This window comes from Bufo gargarizans, chromosome 3 (assembly GCF_014858855.1).
Source record: "Bufo gargarizans isolate SCDJY-AF-19 chromosome 3, ASM1485885v1, whole genome shotgun sequence".
Classification (NCBI taxonomy): Eukaryota; Metazoa; Chordata; class Amphibia; order Anura; family Bufonidae; genus Bufo; species Bufo gargarizans.
Genome location: NC_058082.1, coordinates 255,298,446 through 255,314,524, shown reverse-complemented (window position 1 = coordinate 255,314,524; position 16,079 = coordinate 255,298,446). Strand labels below are relative to the sequence as shown.

The following is a 16,079-nucleotide window of genomic DNA, read 5'->3' as shown; positions in this document are numbered from 1 at the left end:
TGAATGGGCCCTGTGTTAGGAGGTCCTCGACCGGGGAAAACAGGAGTGGATCCTCCTGGCTGAGGGATCTCCGAAGACCAAACCAGACCCTTCTGGGCCAAAAGGAAACTACCAGGATTAGGGTACATTTCTCGGTATGGAATTTCTGCAGGACCTTCAGAATCATCGGAATTGGCGGAAAGGCATAGACGAGACCCGACGTTCAATACTGAGTGAAGGCATCTACCGCTACGCAGGGATCCCTTGGGTTGAGGGAGAAGTAATGAGGAACCTTGTGGTTTTTCTTTGAGGCGAACAGATCCAGACCCGGACTGCCCCACTGAACCTGGATCCTCCGAAAGGCTGTCTGAGAAAGAGACCATTCGCCTGGATCTAGTCTCTGCCATCTGAGAAAATCTGCCCTTACATTGAGGGAGCACTGCTGCAAGAGATTTTAAATTCTTCTTTGCCCACGAGAATATCTGTCTTGATCATGCCTTGTTTCTCCCTGATGACGAATGAAAGCCACTGCTGTGGAGTTGTCCGAGTGGCTGGGCGCCATCTTCAGCCGGCATTAGCCCACTTCTATTCCACTGGGTATGCGCCGGAACGAGCAGCGGCGCGACGTCATGCCCGCTCTGCGTCCGACGTCATTACTCAGCGGCTGGAGGGAAGCGCGTCCTAGCGTTGCTCCAGCTGCCATCTACTCCGCATATAGCCCCCCCGGACCGCTGCAGTAGGGAAATTTGCTGAGGTCACCAACATCTGCAGGGGCCTGGGCACAGACCTTTGCAGGAGGAGGGGGAGGAGGAGGAGGGAGAGCCGAGCAGCCGGAGCCGACCTCCGGTCTGTATAAAAAGATGCGCAAAGAATGATACTGTCAGGAACCCCATAGAGCTCCCAGCACCTCTCTGGTCTTACTTCCCTGGCAGGACAGGAAAAAACACTGGCGATGAGGGGAAGGGGTGGGGTTTTTAACCTCTCTGTGTTTTTTCCTGTCCTATCAGAGGAAGTCAATCTCTGATGTGCTGTCATGAAGAAGACCGGGGAAATAAGGATTAACTTTTTTTTTTTTCCGAAAAACGATGGCGAACTTAAAAGCTGATCAATAGTGAGAAGCTTAAAGCCTCTTCTAGTAGAAATTAAAGGCAATTAAACAAAATGGAGAGGTGCTTGACCTTGGCAGGACAGCTGTCTGCAGCCAACAGACACTTCAGAGTACTGACTGAAGTTCAAGAACACAAGGAATAACACACTTCTCTGCTATCAGCAGTGGCTCCTCCAAACGTAGAGCTGAAAGCTGCCACATGAGAAGAAACACAGCTATAGCACTGCAGGTATTCAATAAGTTATCATACCACCCTTGATTTGCTACACCATCATTTGCTCCTCAACCAGGTTGTTTGGCATTTAAGTCAGTCAATATTAGGCTCTGTACTTTTACAGCTGGCTCCTAGATCTGACCAAGACTGCCCTGGCATGAGCTTAACCCCTTCAGGTCCCTGCCATTTTTCACCTTAAGGACTAGGCCATTTTTAGCAAATCTGAAATGTGATAACTTTAAAACACTTTCACTTATCCAGGCCATTCTGAGACTGTTTTATCCTCACATATTGTACTTCATGACAGTGGTAAATGTTAGTCAAAATAGTTCATTTTTATTTATAAAAAAATAGGGACTTGGGGAACAGGATTCAGAGATCACTGTTGCAAATGAACAATATGATTGATCAGGATCAGTACATCAGTTCTAGAAATGCTTTGGTGGTGCACCACAAGTCTCAGCAGGCCAACATACAGCACAGAGGGACACAGAACATCTCATTAGACTGAAATATCACTGTATACAAAAAGCCACTAATAACAGAACTAAACGCCTCTGATAAAATCTTTTATTCTAAACGATTAAAATAAATCAAACTTCTTATATGAAAAGACATTCTCACAGATAATAAATGCTTGTTGCATATAGATGCCAATAACTCTGATCACCCAAAATATCTTGATGGATATACCGTTAGTCTTTCTTACAGTACTGAATCGGTGGAATCTGGCAGAATAATGGCAGACGGGATAAGCATCTTCTTTCCCTGAGGTGTCTCTGTATAACCCCTGCCTACAGGCAGAGCACCCTCCCCGACAGTGGCGACCCCCCCCCCCCCCCCAGAAGATGTACATTATACTTTAAACTGCCCCTTTTATATACCAAACTAGTAGACAGTCCTTCCCAGGACGGTGACTGTAATAGAAACTGCATCCACTTAAATGGGTTGTCCGGATTCAGAGCTGATGAAAGTAACGCTAGTGTGAAAGTAGCCTTACTTAAATTACAGCAGGTGTATGATGTATGAAAGAACGATAGCTGTAAAGAACTGGAAAAAATGCAAACGTCCGTCACTGCCAACTATTTGCAATTGCAGTAATTCCCCAGATAGGACAGAAGCCAAACAGTTGAAGCTGAGCACAGAAGAAAGAACATGTGGAGTATGTCTCAATGCACGTTAAATAATAAAGAAATACTGTATATTTATCTTACTGAGGGGAAAAAACTGAAAACCTCACCTTTTCTCCCACTTCTTCATTTAATGTCAGACTTGCCAGTAGTGAAAGCGCAAATACTACAACAGTCAAACGGGTGTGGGCCAAGAAGCTAATCAGGGTGCGATAGAATCCTTTAACATTGTTCTGTTAAAAAAAAAGAAAATAAAAATGCACATAAAATGTAGAACAAACACTTTGATGGAAGAGGTGTTTTGTTTGGTTATATTACTGTTTGGTATCTACAATACATTGGGGGAAATTTATTAACTTATATACGTCACTTTTTGCCACATTAAAGTCGCAAACTTTTCCCTATTCACACGACTTTTCCAGAGGGTTAAGAAAAGCAGGCGGGCTGGCAGGCCCAGCTCTATCGTTTTCCATGCTGGTTTTTGGCGTGGAAAAAGGTCTCAAATGTACGACAGCAAGGGAGCTGGTACAGATTTAGATCTGCCGCACAGCATGCTGGAGGAAGCGCCAAACCTATTTAGAGAACCAGTACCTCTACAATATTTTGGCGCTTCCTCCAGCAGCGCAAAGGGACTTAACACCATCGTAGAAAACGACAGTCTTAATAAATGTCCCCCATTGGGTCCAACATGCATAAGTCTCAGAGCACACAAATAAAAGAAAGAAAAAGATCATTACCCATTCAACGCTTTATTTTTTTTTATTTTTTTTAACTGGGTTGATTGGGACCCAACAGAGCTAGCATGTAGACATTGGGCCAGTCACGTAGAGTGTAACACATCCAGCAGCCACAAGGCCATAACCACATGCTCCAATGACTTGGGCTACTTTCATATCAGCGTTTTTGTTTCCAGTTTTGAGATCTGGCAGAGAATCTCAAAAACGGACCAAAATGGTTCTGTTTATTTAACATCAGGATGCATCTGTTCCACTAGGATGCGGTTGTGTTAAATCAAAATGGAATAAACTGGATCCGTCACTAAAAACATTGTAAGTCAATGGGTGACGCATCTGGTTTTTTTTAGGATCCGAAAAAAACGGATCTGACACCACTGACTAAGCCTACTTTCACACTGGCGTTTCTGGGTCCACTTGTGAAGTCAGTTTCAGGGCTCTCACAAGCGGCCCAAAATGGATCAGTTCAGCCCCAATGCATTCTGAATGTATAAGGATCCGTTCCGAATGCGTCAGCTTGGCTGCGTTTGGTCTCCGCTCCGCTTTTGAGGCGGACACCAAAACGCCGCTTGGTGTCCGCCTGACGATGCGGAGACAAAACAGATCCATCCTGAATTACAATGTAAGTTAATGGGGACGGATCAGTTTTCACTGACACAATATGGTGCATTTGAAAACTGATCCGTCCTGACCTACATTGAAAGTTTTGACTTAGACTTTTTTTTTTAATTAAAGAATAATGCAAATAGATCCGTTCTGAATGGATACAAGCCCTTGCATTATCAGTGCAGATCTGTCTGTGCAGATACAAGACGGATCCGCACCAAACACCAGTGTGAAAGTAGCCTTACATTGTTTTTAGTGACGAATTTGATTTGTTCCGTTTCCATGACCAGACACAAAACTGGAGCGCTTGTGTGTCTGGTCACAAAACTGAATGCTACCAGAATGAAAGGCATACTGATGCATCCCGGACCGACCATACCCCACTGAAATGAATACGGATAAAACGGAACTGTTTTGGCCCAGTTTTTAGATCCTCTGCTGGATCTCAAAACCGGAATGCCAAAACGCTGATGTGAAAGTAGTGTAATATGAAGGAAAGAGGTGTAGGTCATAAACAAACATATTGCCAGGGGTTATTCTGACTCCTGCAGGTCCCCACTGTGACTTTACTACAGTCACAATATCTAACATTACAATGGACTGCCCATTGTCATTGTATGAGTCTTGTTTCAACTTTCAATGGCCCAGGACAGACCACAATATGTTGAAAATATTGTATCCTTAGCCCACTGTATCTCAAGGAGCCACTGTATTTGGTAGAAGAAAAATTCCTATCTACAGACAGTATGGCCTGGAGCTTTCCAGGTTTTTTCTTTTAAACGTTATAGTCAGTGGATGACAATTAAGAATGGAAAGGGCCTAGTTTACATCCATCATTCAACAGGCTGTTTATTTTTCCAGTTTCTCTGAATGAACAGAATAATGGAAAAAAAGTCGATGCAGATGTGAACTAAGCCTTGGAAGATTTTTCCAGAATCAGGAACACAAATCTACACTGGCTATGGACATAATTGTCATATGAAGTAACTAAATGTGAGTAGGTATTTACACAGAGAAGTATACTACACTCCACCAGGTCAGCATTCATAGAAATAGATTACATTTTCCTTACCAATGACTTGACATGTGACTGGACAGAAAGATTGTTCCGGCAAAGGTTTGCCAAAAGGCCAAGACACGGCATGGTTAGATCATCTTCAGGGGACTGACTAGAACAAACAACAGAAGCGGGTTTACAATCAATGCTCAGGATACCACTTCTTACAATCCATAGAGCTTTGCTCCAAAGCTAAACAGTTTGTGGAAAGTAAGGTCTCCCCCTATCAACAGGAGAGCAGATAATGGACCGACTGCTGGGGGTCCGACTAATTGGACCCCTCAGTGACTGACCTCCTCTTGATGTGTCTGCAGATTGAGCATGATTACATAGATGTTACGGTTGGAAAAAGCCAAAAGTCCATCCCTGGATCAATGTGCTCTACTGCTCCATTCATTCTCTTTGGGACCATCAGAGACAGCCGAGTACAGCGCTCGCCTTTTGTCAGCAGTCCCTTAGAGACTAAATAGAGCAGTACGGCTCATGCTCAGTCTGCCACTCCATCAGGGATCCCTGTTCTCAGGTTCAGTGGGGGTCTCTAGAGATATGCCTCCAATGTCTCAGGTGAGACAACCCCTTTAAGACTTGGCTAATCCCCGACTTTCCACATACTACTTGGCATTTATCAGGAACTCTCAAATGGGCGCACTCGTTGCACTGTTGGGACGTTGAGAACTTTCTTGCCGAGGTGAATGCACAGGGGATAGGGAGGAGGTGGGAGCTTTGATTACATTTCAATATATTTCTGATGCCGATGACTTGATATGACGCCTGTTTGTATATCCGATTGGTGTTATGCTCGTCTATTTCTGTACGTCATTGTTTTGTAAACTGAAAAGCACCCTAGAACAGGTTATATGTATGAAACCGCCCTGCTGCATCTCCTCCACCTCTGACCACAATCTCACACAATCAGCAGAGAACACAGAACAGGTTCCAGCTTTCATTTTGTGAAAAACGAAACAGAGAAACGATCAGGCAGCTTTCCGTGGGCACGCATGACACCTGTCTGTCAGTATTAGTCCTTACATACGAGTACAGCAAGTGTCACTAACAAGGAGCAGGACAAGAATTACCGGTAGTAAAACTACAGCAGAAAAAAAACTGTAAACTGATCTTAAAATGAACACAACAAAGGTTCAGAAGTGGATTTACCAATTCAATGACATGGGCCAAACCCACAATAGAGGTACATGAAGCTGAACGTTTGGGTTTGGTGCCACATATAAGTGTGAAACCTTCAAAAAAAAAAAAAAAAAAATTCATCATCACTGTAGGATAAGCACTCGGTCCAATTTAAAAGGAAATCGCTCACATTTTCATTAACTCAAGGGTTATTCAGTTTCTTTTTCTTAATTTGTTTATAGATTAGGAAATCATAAAATTTTCTAATACACATGTATTTAACCCCTTCACGATGCATGACAAATACATCAGTCATACACAAGCATAGTAACCCCTTGAATGCCACAGTGAATAGAGACAAGGAAGCATGCGTATCCCGCAAAAATGCCAATCAGGTTACTGTGGTATGAGACCAGAGAAACATATGTTCAAGCCTCCTGAGGGGACTAAAAATGACAGTAACAACATTTTTAAAATACAAAAACATTAAAAATGTAACTCATCCATCTTCCCAATTTTTCGAGAAAATAAGCTACCGTGTCTGAAAATGAACTATTAAAATATTTATCATGTACAGTGAACAGGGTAAAATGAGCCAATTTACCCTGCCTGCCGTATGTTCCACGGAAAATTTAAAGTTTTGTAATGACAAGAACCACCTGATGACCCGAGCATTCCTCTCTTTGGCCTGGCTCATCCACTTGAGAGGGGAGTGGTCAATCACCAGACGGAACTTTCTCCCCAACAGGTAATAGCGGAGAGACTCGAGTGCCTATTTGATAGCCAGGCACTCTCTCAACTATACTGTACCTAGTCTCGGCTGGGGTAAGCTTTCGGCTCAGGAAAACAGGATGTTCCTCCCCATTGATGTCCTGAGAGAGTACAGCTCCGAGGCCTACTTCAGAGGCATCGGTTTGTACCACAAACTCCCTCTTCAAGTCAGGTTTCACCAATATTAGAGACCCACACAGCGCAGACTTTAAAGCGGAGAAAGCCTTGCGTCCCTTCAAAAGGCCTGTCAATGGTGCGGCGCCTGTAGCAAAATTGGGGACAAACCTCATATAGTACCCCACCATACCCAGAAACGACTTTACTATGCCGATTAGTGACAGGTCGGTTTTTGACTCCTCTATGACACCTAGCTGGACCATTAGCTGCGCTTCCTCCGCGATGGCTTGCCGCCGAGCCTCGGGTACCCGGTATGGTTTTAACCAGACTTTTGCCTGAGGCTCAATGATAATGTCATGTCGGACTGTCATGTCAGACTATGGAAGTGCATCCAAGGAAGTCCGAGAACACATCCATGTTCCGACTAATGAACTCCCTGGCTTCCTGAGCCTGTTTAGAGGAGAGGCTGGCAGCCGCTTCCCTTGCTTCAGACAGAGGGGCTGAAACCGCTTCCCCAAGGAACCCTGGTCGTGGGCTCTCTTCCGTACAGGTTTCCCTATCGTTCCAGGGTTTAAGCAGATTCACATGGTACACCTGCTCCAGCTTTCATCTCCCTGGCTGGTGTACCTTGTAATCTACCTCCCCAATTTTTTCAAGCACCTCGTAGGGCCCCTGCCACCTAGCTAGGAACTTACTGTCTACGGTTCGTACCGGAACCAATAACCCCGGGTTAAAGGTCCAGACCCGAGCCTGCCGATTATAGATCCTACTCTGGGCTCACTGCACTGCCTCCATATGCTCCCTAAACAGAGGTAAAACGGTTTCCATTCGTCCTTGGATCTGGGTGACGTACTCAACAACACTTCTATGCGGTGTGGGTTGTTGTTCCCACCCCTCTTTGGTCACGTCCAACATGCCGCGAGGGTGTCTGTCGTATAGCAGTTTGAAGGTCGAGAACACAGTAGAGGCCTGGGGAACCTCCCGCACTGCGAATAGGAGATAGGGCAGAAGAAGGTCCCAGTCCCTCCCATGCTTAGACACCACTCTTTTTAGCATATTTTTTAATGTTTGATTAAACTTCTCTACCAGGCCATCAGTTCTTGGATGATACACGGATGTCCGTAGCGGTTTTACGTGGAGCAACTTACAGAGTTCCCTCATGACCTCGGACATAAACGGGGTCCATTGGTCAGTCAGAACCTCCTTAGGCAGACCCACGTGAGAAAACATCTCCATTAACTCCTTACTTATGAGTTTGGCTGATGTATGCCACAGTGGCACTGCCTCCGGGTACCGAGTGGTATAGTGGAGGACAACCAAGATGTGTTGGTGTCCTCTAGCAGACCTCGGTACCGGCCCTATGAGATCCATATCGATTCGCTCAAACGGGACCTCGATAATCGGGAGGGGTACCAGGGGACTACGGAAATGTGGCTGGGGGCTCGTTATCTGGCAGGTTGGGCAAGACTTACAATATTCTTCTACCTCTCTGAACACACTGGGCCAGTAAAACCACTGTAGAATCCGGTCCTGTGCTTTTTGCATTCCCAGATGACCCCCGAGAACATGCTGGTGGGCCAACTCTAACACGAGTTTGCGATAAGCCTGGGGCACCACCAACTGTTCAATGAATTCACCACGCAGCTGGTTTACTTGATACAACATCTCTTGATGAACCACAAAATGGGAAAACACCAACTCTGCCCCCATCTATTATGAATACATTTTCCCAGGCTCGGGATAGGGTTGGGTCACGAAGTTGTGCAGTACCAAAATTATCCCCGGAGACATTGAGGTCGGCTAGCTCCAGACCTGGCGGCAAGTCCTCCATGTCTCCCACCATCACACTTAGCGGGGTTGTCTACACCTCTGGGGTGGAGAATTCCGGAGTTTGACTGGCCCCCTCCCAAAAGAACCCCCCTGCAGATTTCTGGTGGCCTTATAGCGCTCCACCAGGTCGACCATCGTTAAGGCATTACTAGGAGACACCTGGCCAATCCAGTGCTGGAGAGGGTATGGCAAAGCCCTTCAAAACACATCCGCCAACAGACAGTCCAGCATAGCAGTGGAAGCCAGTATGTCAGGCTGTAGCCAATTCTGCAACCGGTGTAGCAGGTTATAATATTGTGGTCTGTTGAGTTCAGCCGAGTTAAATTCCCACTGGTGCACCCGCTGACCCCAGATCAATACATTCACCTCCAGTCTCGCCAGGATCTCACCTTTCACGGTTGCGTAGTCGGGCGCTTGATCGGGGAGATAAAAAAAACACTTGCTGGGTTCCAGATGCCAGAAACGGAGCGACGCACGGACACCTTTCCGGGCATCGTGGACGTTTTGGGCCGCTCCGGCCGCTTGCAACGCCATTACATGTTGTAATAGCAGCTGGTTAGTTTCCTGCTGCTGCTTGTTAGCCTCCCGCTGCTGCAAGTTGGCCTCCACAACCGCCTCCATTTTATCCAGGGACACAGGTCATAACCTTGCCAGCTTGATATAAGACCCGCACTTGTGCCCGGGAAAACCAAAAACCTTTTCGGCCTTCAGGCCTGCCTCACTACGTTTGCCTGCATCCGACACCAATTGTGGGGTTTTGCTCTGGTAGACAGGCTAGCGGACGCAGGCAATCACAAAGTCTTTTACTTAAACAGTTCGGCGTTTATTCACACATAAGGAAAAACAAAATGACCGTTCACAGTCTTGGTGTTTGTTCACACCATGCAATGTCCATAGAAAAAAATAGTCACCTGGTTAGCAGTTTTCCATCCGCAGTCCACAGCAGGCTTTAGGGGCCCGTTTCCCAGCATGCAGATCTCAGCCCTTTAGCATGGCACAAATTCACAGGTTCCAAAACACAGAGACTCCCTAGCTTCTCCATCAGATGGAGGAAAAACTACATCCAGCTGAGACTGCTAGCTGGGTTTTATATAGGTCAAAAAAGACCTGGCCTGGAGCGTGGGGAGAGCCACCCACCCAGCACTTTGGCTACTCCCAGTGAGAGCCAGCCTGGATCGGCTTTACAGCCATACTAACAACAAATCGTGTCAGTCAGCACTAGCTGCCGCTGACACTTAAAACTACCGGCTCTTACCTCATCAAGGCCAGGAATCTCGGTGACACATACCTTCCATCAATGACGGCCCCTTGCGCCTTCATACAGCGTATAAGATGAATACATGCTGTTACTATAATACATTAGCCCCAAAACGGACAGCCCCTTTAAAGCGATAGGCCAGTTTTGCAATAAACAGCGCTAATATGCCATAATATAAAGTTCCCGAAAACATCCTGTGTAATCCTCCTGACATACTGTATTTCAGCTACTCGTCACAAACTGGCAATGACGGTCACAGAGGAATCGAAGACTTTCCAGCTATAGTATAAAGATGCACACAATAAATCTTTAAATGTGATATATAATATATATATATATATATATATATATATATATATATTACATCACAGCATACTTACATTCTGTTCATCAAGAAGGAAATTAATTCCTCTATATTAACACTTGCATGCAGAACTCTCACATCGTAGGTCAGTCTTTGCAGCAGCTGAAGGCTCTAATAAAAATAGAAGCCATCAATAGTGAGATTGTTAGGGGAAAACAACAGGACAAAATGTATAGAATTCATAATAAATACAATGCTAACCCAAAATCTTCTGACGTACACAAATTTAGATATGCCAGAACATGAGGATCAAAAACATGGGTGAAATTTATCATGAGTAGAATATCTGAAGTCCATTTTGCTTTAGTCTGCCTTGGAGTACTTTGCACCAAATTTATCAAATGCCGCATGCTGTTTGTTCATAACCCCGCTCCGTGAATGACAGCCAAGACCCGATGCGGACAGCAGAAGCACGGAGCAGTAACATGACTGATAATGCTCCGTGCCTCTCTGTGATCTCTTTACAACGAAATCACAGTGAGAAAGTTGTCACTGTGATTTCGTAGTAAAGAGGTCACAGAGAGGCACGGAGCATTATCAGTCATGTTATTGCTCCATGCTTCTGCTGTCCGCATTGGGTCTTGGCTGTCATTCACGGAGCGGATGTCACGCATGGCATCCGCTCGTGTGAAACAGCCTATAGGCCCCTTTCACACGAGCGAGTTTTCCGCGCGGGTTCAATGCGTGACGTGAACGCATAGCTCCCGCACTGAATCCTGACCCATTCATTTCAATCAATCTTTGTAAATGAGCGTTGTTTTTCACGCATCAGTTCTGCGTTAAGTGAAAAAAAAAAATAAAAAAAAAAAAAAAAAATCGCAGCATGTTCTAGATTCTGGCCCCATAGAAGTGAAAGGGGCTGCGTGAAAAACTTATTGCATCCGCAAGCAAGTGCTGGTGTGATGCGTTTTTCACTGATGGTTGCTAGGAGATGTTGTTTGTAAACCTTCAGTTTTTTTATCATGCACGTGAAAAACACACGAAAATGCATTGCACCCGCATGGAAAAAACTGAACACAATTGCAGACAAAACTGACTGAACTTGCTTGCAAAATGGTGCGAGTTTCACTGAACGCACCCTGAACGCACCCGGACCTAATCCGTCACGCTCGTGTAAAAGAGGCGTAATTCAGGCACCAGCAACCTTCAGCACTCCAGCTTCTGTGAAACTACAATTCCCAGAATGCGCCAACTATTTCTATGAGAGTTCTGAGAAGTGCAGAGCAAGTGTGCATGTTGGGAGTTGTAATGTCACAACATCTGGAGTGCCGGAGGTTGCCTACCCCTGCCCTAATTTTTGTCTAGATAGGTTAGGGCTCTTTCAGACTTGCGTTGTCCGGATCAGGCGTGTACTCCACTTGCCGGAATTACATGCCGGAGGCGGAAAAACGCAAGTGAACTGAAAGCATTTGAAGTCCTGGTTGCCATAGTAGAAGTGGGGAGTGGTATACTTACAGTCCGTGCGGCTCCCGAATGACGTCAGAGCGCCCCATGCGCATGGATGACGTGCCATGCGATCACGTCATCCATGCGCGTGGGGCGCCCTGACGTCACTCTGGAGCACCCCGGGAGCCACACGGACAGTAAGTATACTGCTCCCCACTACACTTTACCATGGCTGCCAGGACTTTAGCGTCCCGGCAGCCATGGTAACAATTCAGAAAAAGCTAAACGTCGGATCCGGCAATGCGCCGAAACGACGTTTAGCTTAAGGCCGGATCCGGATTAATGCCTTTCAATGGGCATTAATTCCGGATCCGGCCTTGCGGCAAGTGTTCAGGATTTTTGTCCGGAGCAGAAAGTGCAGCATGCTGCGGTATTTTCTCCGGCCAAAAAACGTTCCGGTCCGAAACTGAAGACATCCTGAACGGATTTCTATCCATTCAGAATGCATTAGGATAAAACTGATCAGGATTCTTCCGGCATAGAGCCCCGACGACGGAACTCTATGCCGGAACAAAAGAACGCAAGTGTGAAAGAGCCCTTAGTTACTCCAGCACAATGTAGAGCTAGAAGAAAAGATGCTGCAGACGTGTTATTTCATGGGGAAGTATTTATTAAATTAGACCAGTTAGGAGAGGAGACAGGTCCTCGTGAAATCCCAAACATTTAAGGGAATGGACTACCTGACCACTGTGGTTTCCCCACTTGTACCTAATAGGGCACAAATAAAAACCAAGAAAAAACCTATTTAACAAGTAAGGCTACTTTCACACTAGCGTTCGGGGCTCCGCTTGCGAGTTCCGTTTGAAGGCTTTCACAAGCGGCCCCGAACGGATCCGTACTGCCTCAATGCATTCTGAGTGGATAAGGATCCGCTCAGAATGCATCAGTCTGGCACAGTTTGTGTCCGCCTGGCCGTGCGGAGGCAAACTGATCCGTCCAGATTTACAATGTAAGTCAATTGGGGACGGATCCGTTAGAAGTTGACACAATATGGCTCAATCTTCAAACGGATCCGTCCCCCATTGACTTTCAATGTAAGTCAAACCGGATCCGTTCTGAACGGATCTAAGTGTTTGCATTATAGGTGCGGATCCGTCTGTGCAGATACCAGACGGATCCGCACCTAAACGCAGGTGTGAAAGTAGCCTAACCATGAAAAATGGTTAGGCTATAGAAGGCATAAGCCTATAAAGAAGGTACAAACCTGTAATAGCACAGGATCGGTGAGGATGGAGCTGTACCTGTGAACCACACCAGCCAGCACACTGGTGACATTGTAGGCAGCATAAAGAGTTTCTCTTGTTTGAACATCAGAAGCTACAAAAAAAAATAGCAAAAAGAAATGTTAGAGGTTAACAAAATGTTACAATATTTGAGTTGCAAAGTATGTGGAGTGCACAGACCCTGAAAATTTGGCCCGCACTCCAAATAACAGACCCACGTGCTCCAGTATGGTGCTAGCTTCCTCTCCTATGTAATAGGGGACAATCCCTCAATAATACAGCTGGCAATTCAGCATGCCACAGTCGTCAATAGTAACGACGAGGCTCTGGGCTTCGCTTGACAGTTACCTTACTGATTAAATACGGCCCATCAGCTGTCCTGACATAACTTATAGAATAATTCTGGATCAGATTCCTGGAACTGATGCACCATTCATCTGTTATTCCTCCTAGAAATTGATTGATAAGTGGGCGGTTACCATTTGCCTTGTCAGAAGGGTGTCTCTCTGGCACGGCAAGCACTGGCTGGATACTATCAGAGCATGCAGGGACATGGAAATAATGGGAAACAGCTTGACGTCAATGTATTCATAAACTTCTAAGAGGAATAACAAGGGAGAGTTCTAAGAAAAGATGTCTGGGAATACTTATACATTATTATGGGGAATACATGTAAGGGGAGTGAACACGTAGTTTTTAAAACGAGGAAGGGTGGATGGTCATGGGGAAGCCTTGGTAGCACAATAATTGTGAACAGAAAATAGTTTCATCCATAGTCCGGTACATTACATGGAGAAACTGCCACATTGTAGAAACCACTCCCGATTCATTCGTTATTGGGGAAGTGCATCATGGGGGATGCTGCCGTGCCTGGAGATAATGGTGCGGCACGTTTATCAGGTGCAATGCATATATATGAGTGGCGGGCTGCCCCCACTGCTGATTGACAGTTTTCTCCCTACTCCTGTGGTAACCTCCCTCTGCCCACCCAGTGCACAGGAACTGGGCAGCGACTGACTGCCAGTCTCTATAGTGAAGGACGTGAGCAGAGAAACCTCTTAAATTCTGAGGTCAATAACATGTAAGGTGGCTAGGATTACAAAGACATTATATGGGCGAACAGCAGATTCAACCGTGGTGTCCCTAATTACAACAAAAAAATAAATAAAATGTATTTATTTTTTACATAAAAAGTTTTATTTATTTGGTGAAATGAACCAGTATACTAAAGTTAAAATGGAATTCAGGACTGGGGAAAACTATGAGGTCGGTGGGGGTCCTACCGCTGGCACTCCACCGGTCATGAGAAGAGGTACCCCTACCCCTTGGAGCCCACCAAAATGAACAGTGCTCAGATATTTCCAGAACACCCATAGAGATGAATGGAGTGGCAGTTCACACGCCTGATCTGCGGCTATGTCCATTTAGGGGGGTTCCAAGGGGTACAGCGTACTCATCATGATCGGTGGGGGTCCAACCACCTTTAACGTGTTATTTGAACCACACTAATGGATTACTATAAAAACACAAAAGAAAAACAAACTGTAGAATTGCTTTTTCCTCCTGCGAATCATCACCATCATGTGGCCACATAGACAGAAAAATAGTTATGGCTGGGGTTCCGACCCACGGAATAAAAAGATCACGTTCTTACTGCTGGTAAACTTTGCAAATTTTAATGCAAATCAGGCAACACCCCCCCCACCAATTGCCTGATACATAAGTTAATCCGTTAGGCTAGGCCTACATGGCGACATTTGTTGGGCGACTTCAAGTCGCAGATAAGTTGCGCAACATTTTTTTTTAAGACAGTGACATGACTGTCACAAAAAATCCATCCAATGACTCCATTGCCTATCATTATGACATATATCACAGTCTAGTCCTAGCCGTATATGGCCCCCAAAAGAGAAGAGTGCAACTGAAAAGTACAATTTAACCCCCCCAAAAAATATTGACATAAAAAGAAAAACTATAGTTGAAGCACCGTAATCTCGCGCATGTCAGTGCCGGCTGTTCCTTCCCTATGCTGGCATCAGCCTCAGGGAACAAACTGCGCATGCGCGAGATTACAGTCCTTCAACTGTGTGACATCAGGGGAGCAAGGAAGGGATTTGGAGGATGCGGGGCGGTGCTGGGCTCCTGAAACGTTGGCAACAGCCACTTAGGCCTCTTTCACACGAGGGTGACGGATTATGTCCAGATGCGTTCAGTGAAACTCGCACCATTTTGCAAGCAAGTTCAGTCAGTTTTGTCTGCGATTGCTTTCAGTTGTTTCCGTACGAGTGCAATGCGTTTTGATGTTTTTATCACGCGCGTGATAAAAAAAAAAAAAAAAAATGAAGGTTTACAAACAACATCTCTTAGCAACCATCAGTGAAAAACGCATCGCACTCGCACTTACTTGCAGATGCAATGCGTTTCTCACTGAAGCCCCATTCACTTCTATGGGGCCAGGGCTGCGTGAAAAACACAGAATAATATAGAACATGAAGCGATTTTCACGCAACGCAGAACTGATGAGTGAAAAAAAATAAAAAATAAAAAAAAATATAAAAAATGTACACAGCCCCAGTGTCAGGATTCAGTGCGGGTTCTATGCGTTCAAGTCACGCATTGCACCCACGTGGAAAACTCACTCGTGTGAAAGGGGCCTTAGGCACCTTTCACACGGGAGAGAGTTCCTCGCGGGTGCAATGCGTGAGGTGAACGCATAGCACCTGCACTGAATCCGGACCCATTAATTTATATGGGGCTGTGCACATGAGCAGTGATTTTCAAGCATCACTTGTGCGTTGCGTGAAAATCACAGCAAGCTCTATATTGTGCGTGTTTTTCACGCAACGCAGGGCCCATAGAAGTGAATGGGGCTCCGTGAAAATCGCAAGCATCCGCAAGCAAGTGCAGATGCGGTGCAATTTTCACGCATGGTTGCTAGGAGACGATCGGGATGGAGACCCGATGATTATTATTTTCCCTTATACCATGGTTATAAGGGAAAATAATAGCATTCTTATTACAGAATGCTTAGTAAATTAGAAATGGAGGGGTTAAAAAAAATACATTATAAAAAAATTTAACTCACCTCATCCACTTCTGTCTTCTTTTTTGAGGACC

The 16,079-nt window shown here is 45.5% G+C and overlaps 1 protein-coding gene across 2 annotated transcripts in view; it reads right to left on the bottom strand.

The window, feature by feature from the left end:
* Window positions 1-16,079, bottom strand: part of CIP2A (cellular inhibitor of PP2A) — a 52,561-nt gene that overhangs the window by 33,164 nt on the left and 3,318 nt on the right. For both annotated transcript variants that reach the window (XM_044285143.1, XM_044285142.1), the window contains exons 3-6: window positions 12,944-13,056; window positions 10,310-10,404; window positions 4,844-4,940; window positions 2,542-2,664 (exon numbers count right to left, since the gene is read on the bottom strand). In XM_044285143.1, coding sequence (XP_044141078.1) covers window positions 2,542-2,664; window positions 4,844-4,940; window positions 10,310-10,404; window positions 12,944-13,056 — 428 coding nt within the window. The remainder of the gene's footprint in view (window positions 1-2,541; window positions 2,665-4,843; window positions 4,941-10,309; window positions 10,405-12,943; window positions 13,057-16,079) is intronic.